This window comes from Xiphophorus hellerii, chromosome 18 (genome assembly GCF_003331165.1).
Source record: "Xiphophorus hellerii strain 12219 chromosome 18, Xiphophorus_hellerii-4.1, whole genome shotgun sequence".
In the NCBI taxonomy this organism is placed as follows: Eukaryota; Metazoa; Chordata; class Actinopteri; order Cyprinodontiformes; family Poeciliidae; genus Xiphophorus; species Xiphophorus hellerii.
Genome location: NC_045689.1, coordinates 749,840 through 768,668, shown reverse-complemented (window position 1 = coordinate 768,668; position 18,829 = coordinate 749,840). Strand labels below are relative to the sequence as shown.

The window sequence follows — 18,829 nt, the reverse complement described above, 5'->3', positions numbered from 1 at the left end:
CCAGACCATGGCATCCCCACCACCATGCTGCATCACACACTTCTCTTTGTACTCCTCACCTGGCAGCCGCCTCACATGCTGGAGACCATCTGAACCAAACTGATTGATCTTGGTCTCATCAGACCACAGGACCTGCTTCCAGTAATCCATGTCCTTTGTTGACATGTCTTCAGCAAACTGTGTGCAGACGTCAGAAGAGGCTTCCTCCCGGGTGACAGCCATCAGACCAATCTGATGTAGTCTGAGCACTGATCCTTGATCTGGTAATTGTGTTTATCTAGTAATCTAGTGGTTTTGTAATATATTGTGTGAACTGTAGTGTATGTTGTGTGTAATGTCTTAAGCTGCTGGGACCTTGAATTTCCCCTTGGGGATTAATAAAGTATTCATCATCATCATCATCATCAAATCCTGTAGTGAGGAGCTTTAACTTAACGCTCAGAGTGAATGGAGACGTTTGCGTGTTGCGGTGGAAAATGACCTCGGCGGTGAAGCTCGTCAAAATGCATCAACACAACGAACCTAATATAACATTTAAAAAACAAACACTTGACGGAGTTTGGCTACATCGAGGCTCAGCGCAGGAAGAAGACAAACAGATAGCAGGTAAAGCAGCACAGCTACCAACACGGTTAGCACGACGGTCAGAAAGCTAAACAAATAACCCGAACAATCATTCAAGTCAACGAGCTGCGGAGTGAGACGCTGGTTCTGCTCCGGCTGTTGGACCGCCGCTACTGCTGGTGATGTTTCACAGACGGAGCCGCTGGACCTCCAGACAGTGAACTCTCACACCGAGCAGCTGCTGAGAGCTGCAGCAGGAAACTTAAACACAAAAGATTTTACATACGTATTAAAACCTTCGCTGTCCTAACATAAGACAATCTCTGAAAAAAATATTGAACTCCTCTGCCTCCTCCTGAATTACTGAGCTCAGTCAGAAATATCTGAGCCAGCCCAAACAATGCCAGGCTGTCAGGAAGTTTGACTTAGTAACTTAGGATTGTTTATTTTAATCAACCTGCATTTGACTTTGAATGAATGTTTCCCTTTTTCTTGACATTATTTGATACATGCAGTGTTGTGAGATTTATTTGACTCGTGTATAATTTAGGGTACAGACAACCTTATTGTTAAATATTATTTTACTGATTGCAGGTTTTTAGTTATAGTGTGCAGCTGACCCAGAGCGCTGCTGCTGGAGTTCTGACTAAAACCAGGAAGATAGAGACACCAACAAGGTTCTGCAGTCCATCACTGAGTCCCCGGACTAAAACCAGCTGGTTAGAGTTGCTATGGAAACATCAACCTGCTGGAATGTGCTATGCAAGTAGAGATTGATTGATTGATTGATTGATTGATTGATTGATTGATTCTGTTGAACCAAAATTCAAAGACATTGTCAGGTTTTTACTGGTTGGTCTCAGTAAGTTTTTATTACTTTGGTCACTAAGGGATGTAAAACCAAACAGGAAGTTGAGATACGGGACTTTCTGTTGGTTCTGAGCTGATGTCAGAGTTTTTCCTGGTTCTGTTTCTAATTGGGTCGATTCACAGTAAACCAGCTCTGGACCAGGTTAAGCCCCGCCTCCTCCCTCTGGACCAGCAGGCGGTTCCGGTGCTGATTCTGTGTGGACCGGGTCAGACCGGAAAAACAGACCATCTGGATCAGTACTTTTCCAGGATTCTTTAGTGAATGCTACGTCTCTCAGTCCGTCTGACCCGACGGGTCGACACCGGGTCATGTGACAGGTTTGGACCTGTGGCTCTTAGAACCGGGCCTCACATCAGGTCTGCTCTGTGTGGACTCCAGAGGTCAGAGGTCAGTCTGGTGTCTCGTCTTCAGTCATTTTAGAGGAAACCGGACCGGGTCGGACCCACCTTGGTTGCAGTACAGGCCTCCCCAGCCCTCATTGCAGCTGCACTCCCAGGGCAGCTGGCAGGTGCCGTGCAGGCAGCCGGGATGCCGCTTGCAGCTGTCGCAGCGCTGCCCCTCCCAGCCCACGTTACACCGGCAGCGTTCAGGCGCCTCGCACACGCCGCGGTGCCCGCCGCAGCCGCCTGCACAGATGGCTGATGGGAGGAGAGAAGAGAGAAGATTACCAGGAGAACAGCAGAAAACAGCTTCACACACACACACACACACACACACACACACCTATGAGTGCTGGACTAGACCGGGTATTTTTACGGTTCATGGGCCGAAGAATTTATTTACTTCCTGCTCTCAGTGAAGCAACTTCCTCTCTGACCTTTGACCTCTGCTGTGTTTTCTGGATTCTCTCTCGTCATCTGAACTATAGATCATGGATCTGATCAGCTGCTCTGAACCAAGTGGATCCAGTTTGATCTGATCAGACTGGTCAAAGCAGCAAAAGCCCACCAGAGATGGGGCCCGTTCTGGACCTGATGATGGGGCCCGTTCTGGTCCCAATGATGGGGCCCGTTCTGGTCCCGATGATGGGGCCCGTTCTGGACCTGATGATGGGGCCCGTTCTGGACCTGATGATGGGGCCCGTTCTGGACCTGATGATGGGGCCCATGCAGCAGGAAACAGCATGGATTCCTGGGGATGACGCAGACTGTGTGTCCATGTTGTTGGTTCAGGATGATGAAGACATGAACTGACTGGATTTCTGCTAACAGAGTTTTGGCTGCTAGCAGTTAGCTGCTAATCAATACATTTTCAGCTGCTGCTAGCGGTTAGCTGCTAATTGATAAATTATCAACTGCTGCTAGCGGTTAGCTGCTAATCGATAAATGATCAGCTGCTGCTAGCGGTTAGCTGCTAATCGATAAATTATCAGCTGCTGCTAGCGGTTAGCTGCTAATCGATAAATGATCAGCTGCTGCTAGCAGTCATCATCTGATGTGACTGGCCCCCATAGACAGAGATGCAGCTTTTATTTTGAAGGCCACTGCTGCTCACCAGTTACAGGAAGTTAGCTCTTAGCACTTAGATACGTCAGCTAACGCTAAGAAGGAGAAACTGAGAGGAAACGTGGAGAGAAGTGGGCCTGCAGGTTATTGCATCTTTTACAGTGGTGGAGAAAGTACTCAATGTACTTAAGTAAAAGTACAAGTAAACAGACAAAAATGTACTCTAGTAAAGTACATTTACTAGAGTACTTTACTAGTAAAGTAAAGTACTTTACTAGTACTTACTACATTTACTTTTACTGTAAATGTGGTACATTTACAGTAAAAGTAAATGTACCACATTAACATTTTTTACTTGAGTAAAAGTAAAAAAGTACTGGCTTTTAAAAATACTTAAGTATTAAAAGTAAAAGTACTTGCTGAATGTGTCACCTGTAGCGTTGCCACCCGTCCCGTACAATAGGGAATGTATTTGGCTGCTAAATGTCGCGTCCCGCATTGAACCGATACGGGACGCGATTTGTTCCGTATTTCTATAAAAGTTCGATAGAAACGCCTTTCAGACACACATCAACACTAAGTTTAACAATAATGACCAAAATAAAACAGGAAATATTAAGGTCAGCTAAATTCTTGTGGCGGGAGCTAAAGGACCCCAGAACGCTACGGACCGACGCTGGACGTCACCGTTGCCTAGAGACGGACACTGCGCAGCCGCGGTGAGCTGCTATCAACCCGCATCTTTTTGAAACGTCCTCGACCCGATTCACTGTCCTTAGAAGGAAAAACTCTCGTAAATCCCAGGCTGAATAATGTTGGTGAGGATGAAAACAGGGAAAGTTTTTAAAACGTGTCCTTGGTGGCGCAGTGTGCTGCTGTATGTCAGACAGAATGGATCAGGAGAGGAACCGCAGACCCATCAGAACCTAAAGAACCAGAAATCAGAGTCTCTTCATCCTCAATCATCTCCTGAGGCTGATATGGTGCAGAACATTTAGTTATTGATTAAGATTCTTATTGTGATTTTAACTGACTATTGTGGTTTCATTCTTTGCTTAGGATGTTGAGTTTGGACAATAATTTATTCAATATATAATAGTATCAGCCAAAGTAATATGAATAAAAATTTAAAGAACAAATCATGCTAATAGATTAACAGTACATACCTAAATATTTCCTACTTTAAAAAGGATTTTCTGTATATTTAGAAATGTTGATACATTTTATGAATAATTGTTCAGTGGTCATTTAATGTATTATTTAACAACTGTTGTATTAATGTGGTTTACCAGTTTGGATAATCTGACTTCCTATTAATGAAGTAAAACATGCTAAGCAAAAATACAGCAGACCTGCAGGCCAACAGGGGAACTGAAGGAGTTATACTAAATAAATGTCTTTTTTAATATTCAGTGGTCGATTTTTTTAATCTTCACAATTTTACTTTAATAATTACCAGTAATAAAAATTAAAATTCTGCACTTTTAGCTGCTGCACAGAGAAAGAATCAGACACAAGCGCCTCTTTGCTCAGAATATTAAATGATTAAATATATTGCTGTTTTTTGATTCATTCTTTTTTTAAGTGCTCTCCATGAAAAAACACTGACTGCACTGGCCCTCAAGTACATTTGGTCTAGAGCCAGCCTCCAAACCGAACTCCTTAATTATATAAATATTTGGATAATACTATTTAAAACCCCAGAATGTTTACATAACTTTTATATTCTGGGTTGTCTTAGGACACATTCTGAATATTAAATCAGGTGTTATGATCAATTACTCAGTACTTGAGTAGATTTTTACCAAATACTTTTTACGCCTACTTCATTAAAGCTTAAGTAAATCTAATTAAGTATAAACGTGTTGAACGTATGCTAGTCTGACTGGAGTACAATTTTGGTGGGCGTCCTTTATTTTGATTTCTGAAAGGTGGCAACCATAATCACCTAATCACTAATAAAGTATCATTAAGTGTACCTATCATGTTTAATTTTAATGCATCAGTAAAGCGCCATGAAATGAACAATGCTGCAGATAAAACATGTTTTTATCTGTAACACGGTTTAGATTTAATTTGTGACTCTGGGCATCAGAATTTCAGGGATGCCCTGCAGAGTTAGATGTAATTCGGCAAAATGAGAGAAATTATTAAACCTCTGAAATGTTTCATTTAACATAAAATAAATGCACTCAAGAGAAAGTTGTTTCCCTGAAAAATGCACTTTAAACAGACCTAACAAGTATTGAGTGACTTGGAAACATCCTGTCTCCTGTCCTATCATAGCATGAACTTCACATTTTTTGCTGCTAGTGGCATTTATTTTGAAAGAAATCCAACAGGAAGGGGGTGGAAAGAAGGAGGTGGGGGAAGACATCCCACTGAGGAAGAGGAGTCGATCTTGGGACAGCGGTGCAGCGAACCCAAGAGCAAGACCGGCACCCCGCGCTACATGACACAATAAAATCTGAAATATGAGCAAAATTGCTTCTTAAAATGATCTGGAAAGAAATCATATTCCCATAAAACATCTAGATATTAAATACTTACAGCAGAAATATATTTAACCAACATCATTATCAATTCAAACTCTTTGTTCTGCTTTGCTTCATCTCTGTCCCACAATCCACTGAGTTGTGGTGCCACCCTAACATGATAACGCCCTGGGCGGTTGCCCATACTGCCCATGTCAGAAACCAAAACTGTCTGCTGGACAAAAACCGGCAATTAAAAAAAACAAAACACTCAACTATGAGCACTGACCAAGGAGCAAGAAGGAACCAAGCACAAGGCGACTGTGACTCTCTCTCTCTCTGTGTCTCTCTCTCTGTGTCTCTCTCTCTCTGTGTCTCTCTCTCTCTGTCTCTCTCTCTCTGTCTCTCTCTCTCTGTGTCTCTCTCTCTCTGTCTCTCTGTGTCTCTCTCTCTCTGTGTCTCTCTCTCTCTCTCTCTCTCGAGTGCGCATGTATGAGCGTCTGCTGCATGTGTGCAGTGGAAGGAGAACGAGTGTGAGGTTTTCTAAAGGTTTGAATTTCACTTTTTACAGTGGTGTTTCATCTGTTTCGCACGTTAACACATTTTTGTTTTCACTGGTGTTTCAGTAGAGTTTTTTCCGGCAGCACCGAGTTTTTAGCTCGGTGCGATGGCCGGGAAAAGTTACGGTGCTGCTGGCTTTAGGAGCCTTTCACGCCGACATGGTATTAAATTACCAGTTGGCGTGGATTTTTCAGTTGAGGACTGTGGGTTGGCTGTTGGGGAACTTGTTGGGTGTGACAGTGTGAAGGCAGCGTCCAGGATGAACAATGCAGTGGTTATGTTTTTGGACTCGATTGATAAATTGAACAGCGTAGTTGAGAGGGGAATTGTTTTGAGAAATACCCAAACTACTGTTTCCCTTTAATGAACCCGGATAAAAAGATCATCTTGTCTAATTTGCCACCTTTCATCAGTGACGATGTGTTGCTGAAGGAATTGTCACGTCACGGTCAGGTCATGTCGACAATGAAAATGCAAATCAGCAAAGTTGAAACACGTTGTTTCTTTTAGAAGACAAGTGTTTATGATTCTAAAAAATGATGTTGAAGAACTGAGCATTGTGATGAAATTTAAGGTTGATGGTTTTGATTACACTATTTTTGTGACAACGGAAACTATGAGGTGTTTTGGATGTAACCAGGAGGGCCATTCAGTTCGTAATTGCCCTGAAAATATTCAAAAAGAGAATGTTCAGGTTGACGAAAATCCAGAACCAGGGACATCAGCGGATACTGCGAATGGAGTTATAGTGGGTGTAACTGAGGAGGGAGCTCCGGTGGCTGCTGCTGGGGAAGAAGCTCAAGAAATTAATCCTGAGGAAGGAGTTTCAACAGGAGAGCAAAAGCAGTCAAATGTTTCAGAACGTGACATTGAGGATGTCATTACTTCTGTTGAAGGGAGTAAGGAGAGTCAAACAACGACACAAGAAGGATTACAAGAAGAAATGGATGTTGAGGATTTAGTTCATAGTGGAGGAAATCTGATCAGGGATGATGAAAGTGTTTTTAAAGTACCAATCACTAAAAGAAAATCTAAAGACGTTAAAGGGGTAAAACCTAAAAAGGCTCAGTTTAAAGAAAAGAGTGGGAAAGAAAGTGATTCAGGTTCTGTATCTGATTCTGATAGCGATAGAGAATCTTCTGATTCCTCTATTCCTGATGGTCAGAGTACCAATGGTTACAGTCTAGAACAGATTAGAAGGTTTTTGGAAGTGACAAAAGGGAAACAGGATGTGGTCATAGATGATTTTTTCCCAAATAGAAAATTATTTGTGGACTCAGCTAAATGGTTAATGAGACAAAGGACATCTGATGGGTTAAGGGACACTGAAGTATTTAGACTTTGAAAACTGGTGCAAAAAATCAGAGCTCGAATTAAGTGAGTTATATGAAAGTTAAAAAACAGATGATAAGATGCTGTATTTTCTTTCTTTTTTGGATCTTTCTTTGTGTGATTATGAGCAGATTTAAAATTTCATCTTTGAACGTTAATGGTGCAAGAGATGTGAAAAAAAGGGCTATGTTTTTTGAATTTTTAAAATCTAAAGGCATTGATATAGCTTTTGCTCAAGAAACTCATAGTAATGTTGATAATGAGGTTGATTGGAAGAAAGAATGGGATGGAAATATTATTTTGAGCCATAACACCTCGCTAAGTGCAGGGGTAGCTATTCTTTTTTCAAGAAATTTTCTTCCAGTTTCTATTGAAATTGAAGATGTTGTATCTGGAAGATTGTTAAAGGTTATTGTCAAGTATGAAAATATAAAGTTTATTTTACTGAATGTTTATGCTCCTGTGAACTCAAGTGAACGTTGTGTTTTCTTAGAAAAATTAGCAAATACACTATTAAATTGTGTGTCAACAGATTACTTAATTTTAGGAGGTGATTTTAATTGTACAATAGATGATTTAGATAGGAATCATTTGGAGCCACATTTACAATCAAGGAAAATATTGAAACGTATTATTGAAACTTATGATTTAGCTGATGTGTGGCGTTTTAAAAATGGAAAGATAAGGCAATACTCATGGGCTCATTGTAAAGAGAATTATATTACTTTGGCAAGATTAGATAGGTTTTATTGTTTTGGGCATCATTTACAAATATTTAGATCATGCACTTTGTGTCCAGTGGGTTTTTCTGATCATTGTATGATCATAGGAAATGTGTTTATAAATAATTTAAGACCTAAAAGTGCATATTGGCATTTCAATACTGTTTTGTTAAATGATGGTTGTTTTAAAAAAGGATTTTGTTTTTTTTGGAAACAGTGGAGACTCATGAAATGTCAGATTACATCTGTACAGCAGTGGTGGGATATTGGTAAAATTAAAATGCAACAGTTTTGTAATCAATACACAAACAATGTTACAAGAGAAATGGTCAAATCTATTGAAGAATTAGAGACTGAAATGGTGGATCTTCAGTTTATGAGTCCACAGGAAATGGAGGCCATTTTCAGACGCTCAAAGGAAAAAGATGCTTTGCTGATCTGCTGGGTTCAGAGCGCAGGGAGCTCTGCTACGTTTTCAAAGTGTCTCTGAATGGATGCTCCCTCACAGAAAAATGGACAAAATCGTCTCATTCGTTGCATTCGTCCTGAAGATGGAAAAGAGTTGACAGATCCCACCGAACTGCGGAAAAGAGCTGTGGACTTTTCTTCAACGTTGTATGCCAGTGAGTTTAGAGAAGATTCTGGGATAACAGCAGAGTTTCTTAAGGACTTGCAAAAGGTGTCGGACCAAGACAAGGTCATTTTGGAGCATGCTTTGACGTTGGAAGAACTGCAGGAGGCGCTGCTGAGCATGGAAAATGGCAAGGCTCCAGGAAAAGATGGCTTGTCTGTGGAGTTTTATAAATCGTGTTGGCCTGTGTTGGCTGAAGATTTGTTGGAAGTTCTAAATAACAGTGTGGCAAGGGGAATGTTACCCCTTAGCTGTTGCAGAGCTGAGCTCACTCTTATTCCTAAGAAGGGTTATCTTCATGAAATAAGGAATTGGAGACCTGTCAGTCTATTGTGTACTGACTACAAGATTTTCTCAAAGTTTCTGGCATGCAGATTGAGAAAAGTGATTGATCAAGTTATACATGTTGATCAGTCTTATTGTATCCCTGGCAGATCAATAAGAGATAACATAACTTTAATTCGAGATTATTTGGACGTCTCTAATTTATTGGGTTTAAACTTTGGTCTGATTTCTATTGACCAAGAAAAGGCATCTAATCGAGTGGAGCACCAATATTTATGGAATAGTTTGAAAGCTTTTGGTTTCTCCTCTGGGTTCATTGCCATGATTAAAACCCTCTATTGTGACATTGAAAGTGTATTGAAAGTCAATGGTGGTTTAAGTCACATTTTAATGTAAAGAGAGGAATTGGCCAAGGTTGTGCAATGTCAGGAATGTTGTATTCATTGAGCATTGATCTCTTGTTATGGCAAATCAGGAAAAAGTTGCAGGCTGTAAAGTTAAGTGAAGTTTCTTCACCTTTCTAACTTTCTGCATATGCTGATGATATTATTGTGGCAATCACAAAAGAGTCTGATGTTTTTAATTTAATTAAAATTATTGAGTGTTTTGGTAAAATTTCTTCATCCAAAGTTAATTGGAGCAAGAGTAAAGCTTTGTCAGTTGGTAAGTGGACAAAACAAGAACCTAAATTACCCGATGAATTAAAGTGGTTGAAAAATGGTTTTAAATATTTGGGTGTTTATTTGGGGGATCAAATAAAGGTTATGAAAAATTGGGAGGGTTTTATTGAACTAATGGAGGGTAGATTAAAGAAATGGCTTTTGCCAGGATGTTCTTATAGAGGCCGTACACTAATTATTAATAATCTGGTTGCTTCAACTTTGTGGCATCGTTTATCTGTTATCGGTCTTCTGGTGAAATTACAGACTATTATTTTAAATTTCTTTTGGGACAGATTACATTGGGTCCCTCAGAGTGTTTTGTTTTTAAGGAAGAAGGAGGGCAAGGGTTGATTCATTTAGAGGAAAACAGCCTTCAGATTGCAGATTTAAAGAGTTTTTTGTTTGGTGATCAAAATGTTTTGTGGAGAAAAGTTACAAAATGGTTTTTTTTTTTCAAAAGTTGGTAATTTAGGTTTTGGTAAAACTTTGCTTATTGTTGACTTTTCAAAACATAATGTAAAGTGTTTGTCATCTTTTTATGTTAGTGTGTTAAAATCTTGGACCCTGACGGAGAGTTAGAACGTTAACATCGTTAAACTGGTTATTACTGGAACCAGTCCTCCAGGGATCTCGTTTGGGTTCAGCGTGGGACAAAATGGCTATGATTTCTGAACGTTTGATGAAAAGTGGGCTGTTACGTTGAAACATCTGCTTGAACTTGTTGGATCTGAGATGGATGATGTTGTTTCTTTGGCTCGAAGATAGGAGATTCACTCTTTAAGAACTGTAAGCATTATGTTGGCAACTTTTAAGCGAATGTTATCTGAAGACGACAAAAGACTCATAAAGGGATGGTTTGATGGGTTTCTAACAGCTGATAAAGCAGATCCCTTCTTTAAGCTGTTTTAAGCCACAAATGAAAGACCTTGAATGTCCTGGACCTTTTTTAGAGAAAGGAAAAAATGAATGGACAATTTTGGATTCTGTGAATGGAAAGTTAATATATATGAAATGTGTTAAGGCTTTGAACAAAGTCAAATTAAAAGATAAAAAAGATACTCCTTGGAGAGATTATTTTAAAGTTGGTTTTGATGTGAAACCTGTGTGGAGATTATTATATAAACCACCATTAACTAAAAATGTTGGTGATTTACAATGGAGAATTTTACATGGTATTATTGCGGTTAATGCTTTTGTTTCTATTATTAATCTATTCTATTATTAAATGTCCTTTTTGTTTATTAAGAGAAACTATCTTTCATTGTTTTGTACAATGTTTTAGATTAATGGATTTATTTACAATAATAAGAGATATTTGGAAATCATTTGGAGAAAGTTTTACAGAACAGTCTTTTATTTTTGGTTCTTTATATGGCAAAGGAAAAAAGAAAATTGGACGGTTGTTAAATTTTTTTTGCGGTCAAGCAAAGTTTGCAATATATTTGAGTAGAAAATTTAAAATTAGTAATGAACAGAATACTGATTGTGTAAAACTTTTTAAGAGTATGGTTACAGCAAGAGTGATGTTAGAATATAAATATTATTTAAAAGTGGATGAGCTAAATATTTTTCAGAATATTTGGGATTATGAAGGTGTTTTATTTACTTTAAATAATTCAGAACTTTCATTTATGAATGTGTTAATTTGACTTGGTGTTGATTGTTCCTATGTATCACCACTGAGTGAATAAATGAGTTTTTAAAAATCAAAAATCTTTCTTTCTCTCTCTCTCCCTCTCTCTCCCTCCCTCCCTCTCTCTCTCTGTCTCCCTCTCTCTCTCTTTCTGTCTCTCTCTCTCTTTCTGCCTCTCTCTCTCTCTCTCTCTCTTTCTGTCTCTTTCTGTCTCTCTCTCTCTCTCTTTCTGTCTCTCTCTCTCTTTCTGCCTCTCTCTCTCTCTCTCTGTCTCTTTCTGTCTCTTTCTGTCTCTCTCTCTCTTTCTGTCTCTCTCTCTCTCTTTCTGTCTCTCTCTGTCTCTCTCTCTCTCTCTGTCTCTCTCTCTCTCTCTGTCTCTCTCTGTCTCTCTCTCTCTCTGTCTCTCTCTCTCTCTCTGTCTCTCTCTTTCTGTCTCTCTCTCTCTGCCTCTCTCTCTCTCTCTCTTTCTGTCTCTTTCTGTCTCTCTCTCTCTTTCTGCCTCTCTCTCTCTCTCTCTGTCTCTTTCTGTCTCTTTCTGTCTCTCTCTCTCTTTCTGTCTCTCTCTCTCTTTCTGTCTCTCTCTGTCTCTCTCTCTCTCTCTGTCTCTCTCTTTCTGTCTCTCTGTCTCCCTCTCTCTCTCTCAGAGTGAATAGAAATAGAGACGGGAGTGTTAGACTGAGTGATTTTCTGAGTTTTCTTTCTACCTTTTTCTCCAAAGTGTTTTGAACACTTTTCTCTTCACACAGTTACTTGATCTTAAGTTGAGTTCTGGTTGTCCCAGACTGGTCCGGTAGTTTTTTGCTCCCGGTTTGGTTTGGCGTTTTGGCATCATGCCCGTTGTGGAGGGCGGTGCGGAGTTTGAAAAGTTGACACGTGGGCATGATGTCAAACTCATACCGACAGTGAATTGTTGGGTAGAGGAGGCAGCCTTAGCTTAGCTTAGGCTGTAAAGGTGTGAAATCTGCTTCCCGTATGAATGGTGCGATTGTAATCTTTCTTGAAAGAACATCTAAGGTGAATGATTTGGTTGAAAGGAAAGTCATCATTCATGACACTTTCACACCGGATCTCCCGCTGGTCACTCCAGCTAAAAAGATTATCATCTCCAATCCACCCCGTTTATTAAAAATGATCTCCTTGTTAAGGAGTCGTCACGCTATGGGCAGCTAGTTCCACCCTAAAGATGGTTTCTTTGGGTTGTAAATCTGCGCTTCTTAAACATGTCGTGTGTCATAGCAGGCAGGTATTTATGATCCTTAAAGACGCAGCTAATGAGCTAAACCTGTCCTTAATTTCAAAGTAGATGGTTTAATTATATGGTTTTTGCCTCTTCAGAGAACATGAAATGTTTTGGTTGCAGAAGGTCATGTGATTCGATCGTGTCCAGAAAAGCTTAAGAAAACACAGATGGTGAATGCTGGTGATGGTGTAGCCGAAGCGGGTCACGGTGCCGCTGACGCGGTGCCGCCGGAGAGGGCAGCGGTACCGCCGAAGCGGGTCGCGGTACCGCCGAAGCGGGCCACGCGGCCACTGGTGGTTTGACGGTAGTCGGTGCGGGTCTTGGTGTTGCTGGTTCCGGGGTTCCTGGTGATCCTTCTGTTGTAGCTGCAGAGGAACAGCCTGAAGTTCGATCCTTTATAGATTCTGATCGTTCTAATGAAGTTGATATCACCGATAGAGATGAAACATGATCAATCTGTGAAGAGTTTTGATGCAGATTCAGGGGGGAAAAAAACTGATGAAGTTTTTTGTGAAAGCTTTTGTGAAGATGACAGCATGCTTTATGAGGAGTTGTTGAAACTGTCCAAGGAAAAGTTCTGGACCTGCTAACTGCAGCACTGAAGCTCTCAGAGCTAAGAGAGCGAACAAAGCAGCAGAGAGCAGTTTGGAGTCTGATAGTAACCTGCCTTTGAGCCACGATCAGCAGAATCTGGATCCTCCTGCTGAAATTAAGAAGTTTCTACAAAAAACTAAAGGACTCAGGCTGATTAAGGTAGAAGAATATTTTCCAGATTTAAAAATGTTTGTTGAATCCTCTCAGCCTTTAACAAAGAAAACTGGACATTTTGTAGATGATGTGTTAACAGATCAAGAAATTTATCGCTTAAAGAAACTGATTTTGAAAGTCAGAGCCCAAGAAATTACTGCTGATGAAGTTGAGGATATTTAGAGAAATATTTTATGTTTCTCTGTGTCTTTTCTTTTGTTTCTTCATTTCTATGTGTGATTTTAAAATAAGCACATTAAATTTAAATGGTGCCAGAGATTAAGTGAAAAGGGCTGAGTGTATTAGATTTATAGCTTTAAAGAAAATTGATATAAAGTTAATTCAAGAAACACACAGCACTGCTGATGATGAGAGCGATTGGCAGGTTGTTTTAGTCACAAGTCCAGCTGTACTGGTGGTGTTTTGATCGGGTTTTCTAAGAATGTTTGGCCTATTTCTTGTGAAGCAGAGGAAATAATCAAAGGTAATTTATTGAAAGTTAAAGCCAAATATGAAAATGTGAATTTAGTTTTTCTTAATGTTTATGCTCCAACTAAGGGGTGGATAGAATGATCTGTTGAATCACTTAGAGCCTCATGCTGAATCCTCTCGAAGGCTCAGGCAGCGGCCTGCGACCTCTGACCTTTCGGATGTGTGGAGAGTCTTCAACAGGAATCAGAGACAGTATACAGTACATGGAGTCATTCTAAAGATAATCTTTTATCCTTGGCAAGATTGGGTCGTATTTATGCTTTTAAACATCATTTGAATATATTTAAGAATTGTCAAATAATTCCTGTTGGTTTTTCTGATCACTGTCTGGTTTGTTGCTCTGTGTTTATTAAAAATATTCGTGTACAGAGTGTTTATTGGCATTTTAATACAGCTCTTTTAAACGAAAGAGCTTTTAGAACAGCTTTTGAATATTTCTGGATCAGTCATAAACAATCTAAATCAGATTTTTCTTGTGTCCAACAGTGGTGGGATTATGGTAAATGTCAAATTAAGCAGTTGTGTCAACAGTTGACTCACAATGTCACTAGAGACATAACCAGATCTCTGAGGGACTTGGAGACTCAGTCTACAGGAAACCGAGGGTTTTTAGATTCCCTCAAAGATAAAAAGGTCGTTCTGGCCAACCTGTTGGGCACAGTAGCCAAAGGAGCCTTGGTCAGATCGCGCTTCCTAAGTGTAACAGAGATGGATGCCCCGTCTCACTTTTTCTTCGGACTACAAAAAAAGAATGGGCAAAGAAAGATGGTTCACTCCCTAAAGTCTGACTGTGGTTCTACTATCTCAGGTTTCTCTGAGATCAGGAAGTTTGCTGTCAGTTTCTATAAAGACCTTTTTAAAAGTGAACATTTGGAGAACCCAGATGTGAGCGATGGTTTCTACAAAGGACTTCCTCAGGTGGATGCTGAAGCCAATGGAAAACTGGAGGCTCAGCTCACGCTGCATGAACTGCATACTGTCTTGATGAGTCTAAAGATGGTAGATCTCCTGGCATGGACGGTCTTCCTGTTGATTTCTACAAGTCATTCTGGTCTGTGATCGGAGAGGACTTGTTGGAGGTTATCACAGATAGTCTGCAGAGAGGTTGGCTGCCTCTGAGCTGCAGACGTTACTCTGCTCCCAAAGAAGGGAGATTTACAGGATATAAGGAACTGGCGACCAGTCTCTTTGCTCTGCACTAAAAAATATTTTCCAAAGTCCTGGCTACCAGACTTAGAGAAGTGATGGCTTCAGTCATTCATGGGGACCAGACATGTTGTGTGCCTGGCAGGCTGATAAGTAATAATGTCACTTTAATCAGAGATGTTTTGGAAATCTCCAGCTCATTGGGTATAGATATTGGTCTGATTTCTATAGATCAAGAAAAAGCTTTTGACCTGGTTGAACATCAATATTTGTGGCAAACTTTGACTAATTTGGTTTCATAGCTATGCAGGGCCGTGCAGAGAGCTTTGGAGGGGCAGGGGCTCAAATTAAGAAAGGGGCACATTGAACAAAAACTCCGTACAACAACATAGCAACAACCCACATTAACCAAGAATCTAACTGGATCCTACTGGATCATCGCCATCATGCAGGAAATGCAAAGCAAATCTAGTCTCTATTTTCCCCAACAGGTAAAAAGTTTCTGTTTCTGCTGCTGACAGTCCTGGAGGGCTGAGCTGATCTGAGACTGTAGCTGTTAAACAGACCAGAGGAGAGAAGGTCAAAGGTCATGAAGTTATGAAATAAGCTAATTTGCTGCCATTTTACTAATGAAGCCCTAATAATATCTATTTAACCTCTAGAACAACCTGGCTGCAGACTGATTTATAGATCAGAAACTCAAAGGGGTTAAAACTATATAATAGTTTGATGTTAAACCTCTAGATCTAGAATTATAAGACTGGGATATCAAGGCAAAGAAAACTCAGTAGCTGCTGGTAGGGGCCATTCAGGGGCCTCCAGACATTCAGGGGCCTCCAGACATTCAGGGGCCTCCAGACATTCAGGGGCCTCCAGACATTCAGGGGCCCCTAGAAATGGTCTAATTGTACCACAGACCATAGATCTAAACCTGTAGCATCATTTATAGAGAATAACAATGTTATTACATTTTATTTAATAAATTCAAATGAGAAAAATAAATAGTACATTTAGGATTTAATTAGGACGTTTACTTTGTAAAAGTTTAAAGAATCATCTAGTAGTTTGATTGTTGTGTTACCATGGCTACAATATGGTGTAATCTTTGTATTTGAATTGGGTTTGTTCACAAATACATCACAGCAAATAACCAATAATCAGTGATTGATTTTAAACCTGGTCTCCCTCTCACAGTTTCACCTGATCGATATTTAAACATGTTAGTGATGCTGAGGTTCTTAGTAGGACGGGGGGTTCTGGCTAAGGCCCCATATTACCTTGGGCCGGCCCTGGAGGAACAGCTGCTGCGATGCGCATCTCTGGAATCTACCTGGAATCCACCTGGAATCTACCTGGAATCTACCTGGAATCCCCCGGTGGCCCCTGTCAGTCCCCTGATGCTTTGGAGACATTTTGGTTCATTTCATTGTGGCATGTTTGGCTTTTTGCTGCGGTTCTGATTATTGCTACAATATTTTCTCTGATGTTTATTTCATGAACTCTAATTGGGCCGAATCTTCCTTTAACACTTGAGGTTCTGCAGTAACTTCTGTTTACAGCCCAGAACCTCCAGCGGCTTTAACCCGCCTGGTAGAAACGTTAAGGAGAAGCAGAGCGAACAGTCAGCAGGTGGTACCGGGTGGTACCGGGTGGTACCAGGTGGTATCGGGGCTTTGAGCTGCGTTGCGACTCGCGGTGACAGTCTCAGTGTCTTATATCAGGATGTCTGATATAAATCAGATATTCTTTCTATCTGTCGGTGGTTCCGACCCAGACTGCCTGTAGTGAACCGGGCTTTTAGCAGAATGATGAAGTTAAAGTCAGAAGTTTCTCTGCAACATTTCTGAGTTTAGTGGTGAGGCGGGTTTTGTCCCACTATTGGAAGGATGATTATGAAAATATAAATAGAAACAGTTTTTCTAACATCAGACCTACGTTTTTATTCACAAACCAGTTTATGAAAATATTCTTGCCCATAATTAGATAGATAGAGGAACAGATCCTCCTCCTCCTCACCATGGAGTCTGAACAACATGGAGGCTCTGAGAGTCATTATTAGCCTGAGGGCAGCCAGACTAGTTTATTTTTACTAAATTATTATATTTAGAGAAATATTATTGCTGAGGGGCTCAAACAGGCCTTCTGACATACAGATTAAAAATAAATTTTTTTTTTTTTGAAAAAACAAAACAAAATTCAAAAAGGGCATCAAGGATAAAAGGGGCAGGGGCTCAAGCCCCCCTTCGGTCCCCCCCTGCACGTGCCTGTAGCTATGATCCAGGTTTTATATGGTGACATTGTGAGTGTACTTAAAAAAAATGGAGGAATACTGGAAGATTTAAAGAGAATTAGAAATCTTAGGTTTTCCTAAGATGGCGGCGCCCTGTATGGCTGCGGCTGCATGGGCTCTCGACAACTTGCGAGTATTTGAGCAAAATACGCCGCCTAAAACGCTACAAACTTTGCATCCACTCAGTAAGTTAGCATATGATTGCCAGCGTCTGCTGGAATTACGATCATCAAGTGATTTTGGACTCATAAATACGACTACTCTGGAGTGTTTACGTGACCTCGGAATGCTACGGAGGCAAGACCCAGCGGCCCGCAGCGCAGCGGACTCGCCTAGCAGCACTAGTCGGAGGAGGAGAAAGCGAAGGAGAAGAACACTCATGTGCGGATGTTGTTCCTGGACTTCAGCTCAGCGTTCAACACAATCATCCCACAGCATCTGGCAGGAAAACTGGGTCACCTGGGCTTCAGCACCCCCCTGCGCAACTGGCTGCTAGACTTCCTCACCGACAGACCTCAGTCAGTCCGGATCGGACAACACACCTCCGATGTCATCACCCTCAGCACAGGCTCCCCTCAGGGCTGCGTCCTGAGCCTCTGCTGTTCACTCTGATGACACACGACTGCGCCCCCAGGTTCGCCACCAACCACATCGTGAAGTTCGCGGACGACACAACGGTGGTGGGCCTCATCAGAGACGACAACGACCTGGACTACAGAGAGGAGGTGGAGCAGCTGGTGGACTGGTGCAGAGACAACAGCCTGATCCTGAACGTTGGCAAGACGAAGGAGATGATCGTCGACTTCAGGAAGAACCGGCCCAGCCACGCTCCACTGCTCATCAACAGCTCGGCTGTGGAGGTGGTCAGCAGCACTAAATTCCTGGGGGTGCACATCACAAACGACCTCACCTGGACTGTGAACACCACGTCTCTGGCCAAGAGGGCACAGAAACGTTTGTATTTCCTGCGGAGGATGAGAAGAGCACAACTGCCCCCGCCCATCCTCAAGACGTTCTACAGAAGCACCATAGAGAGCATTCTGACCAGCTGCCTCTCTGTGTGGTGTGGAGGCTGCAGCGCCTCCGACTGGAAGAACGTGAGGAGAGTGGTGCGGACAGCAGAGAGGATCATCGGGGCCCCCCTTCCCTCCATTCAGGACATTTCATCCCAGCGCTGCGTGTCCCGAGGCCGAAACATCGTCAGTGACCCCTCACACCCCCACCATGGACTGTTCTCCCTGCTGCCCTCTGGAAAGAGGTTCTGCAGCGTCCGGTGCAGGTCCACCAGGTTCCAAAACAGCTTCTTCCCACTTGCCATCAGACTGCTGAACTCTTAACTGGACTGCACTCAAAAACTGGTCTCCACTTCATACCTTGCACATGTACAGAGCTAAATAACTTCTATTTTACTGTCAGTCCTGCACTTTATATTTTATATTTAGATTTATATTCCGGAGAAACCTCATAACATTGGAACCTCAAAACATTGTTCTGAGCCGTATGCAACAAAATTTCGTTCTGTATACACCCTGTGCATGCAAAATGACAACAAAGTCAGTCTAAGTCTAAATTAATGACATGGCAACACAGGAAACTATGAAAAACCTCATGTTTCTTAAACAAAGACACTATGAAGGCGGATCAAAATCTATGAGGGTACTAGCATGGAAACTAAAAAAGAAAACTGCAGAAAATACAATCCATAGAATTAGAAACCCTAAATCAAAATTGTTA

The 18,829-nt window shown here is 41.2% G+C and overlaps 1 protein-coding gene and 1 long non-coding RNA gene across 4 annotated transcripts in view; one reads left to right on the top strand and one right to left on the bottom strand.

Annotated features, from left to right (window-relative positions):
• Positions 1-18,829, bottom strand: part of dlc (deltaC) — a 385,702-nt gene that overhangs the window by 332,589 nt on the left and 34,284 nt on the right. For all 3 annotated transcript variants that reach the window (XR_004342843.1, XM_032590768.1, XM_032590766.1), the window contains exon 5: positions 1,882-2,073. Coding sequence is in view for 2 of the 3 variants with exons in the window: in XM_032590768.1 (XP_032446659.1) it covers positions 1,882-2,073 (192 nt within the window). In the remaining variant the exon portion in view is untranslated. The remainder of the gene's footprint in view (positions 1-1,881; positions 2,074-18,829) is intronic.
• Positions 3,732-17,330, top strand: LOC116737556 (uncharacterized). The gene is made up of 2 exons (XR_004342848.1): positions 3,732-3,863; positions 17,178-17,330. It is a non-coding gene; the product is annotated as an uncharacterized LOC116737556 (long non-coding RNA).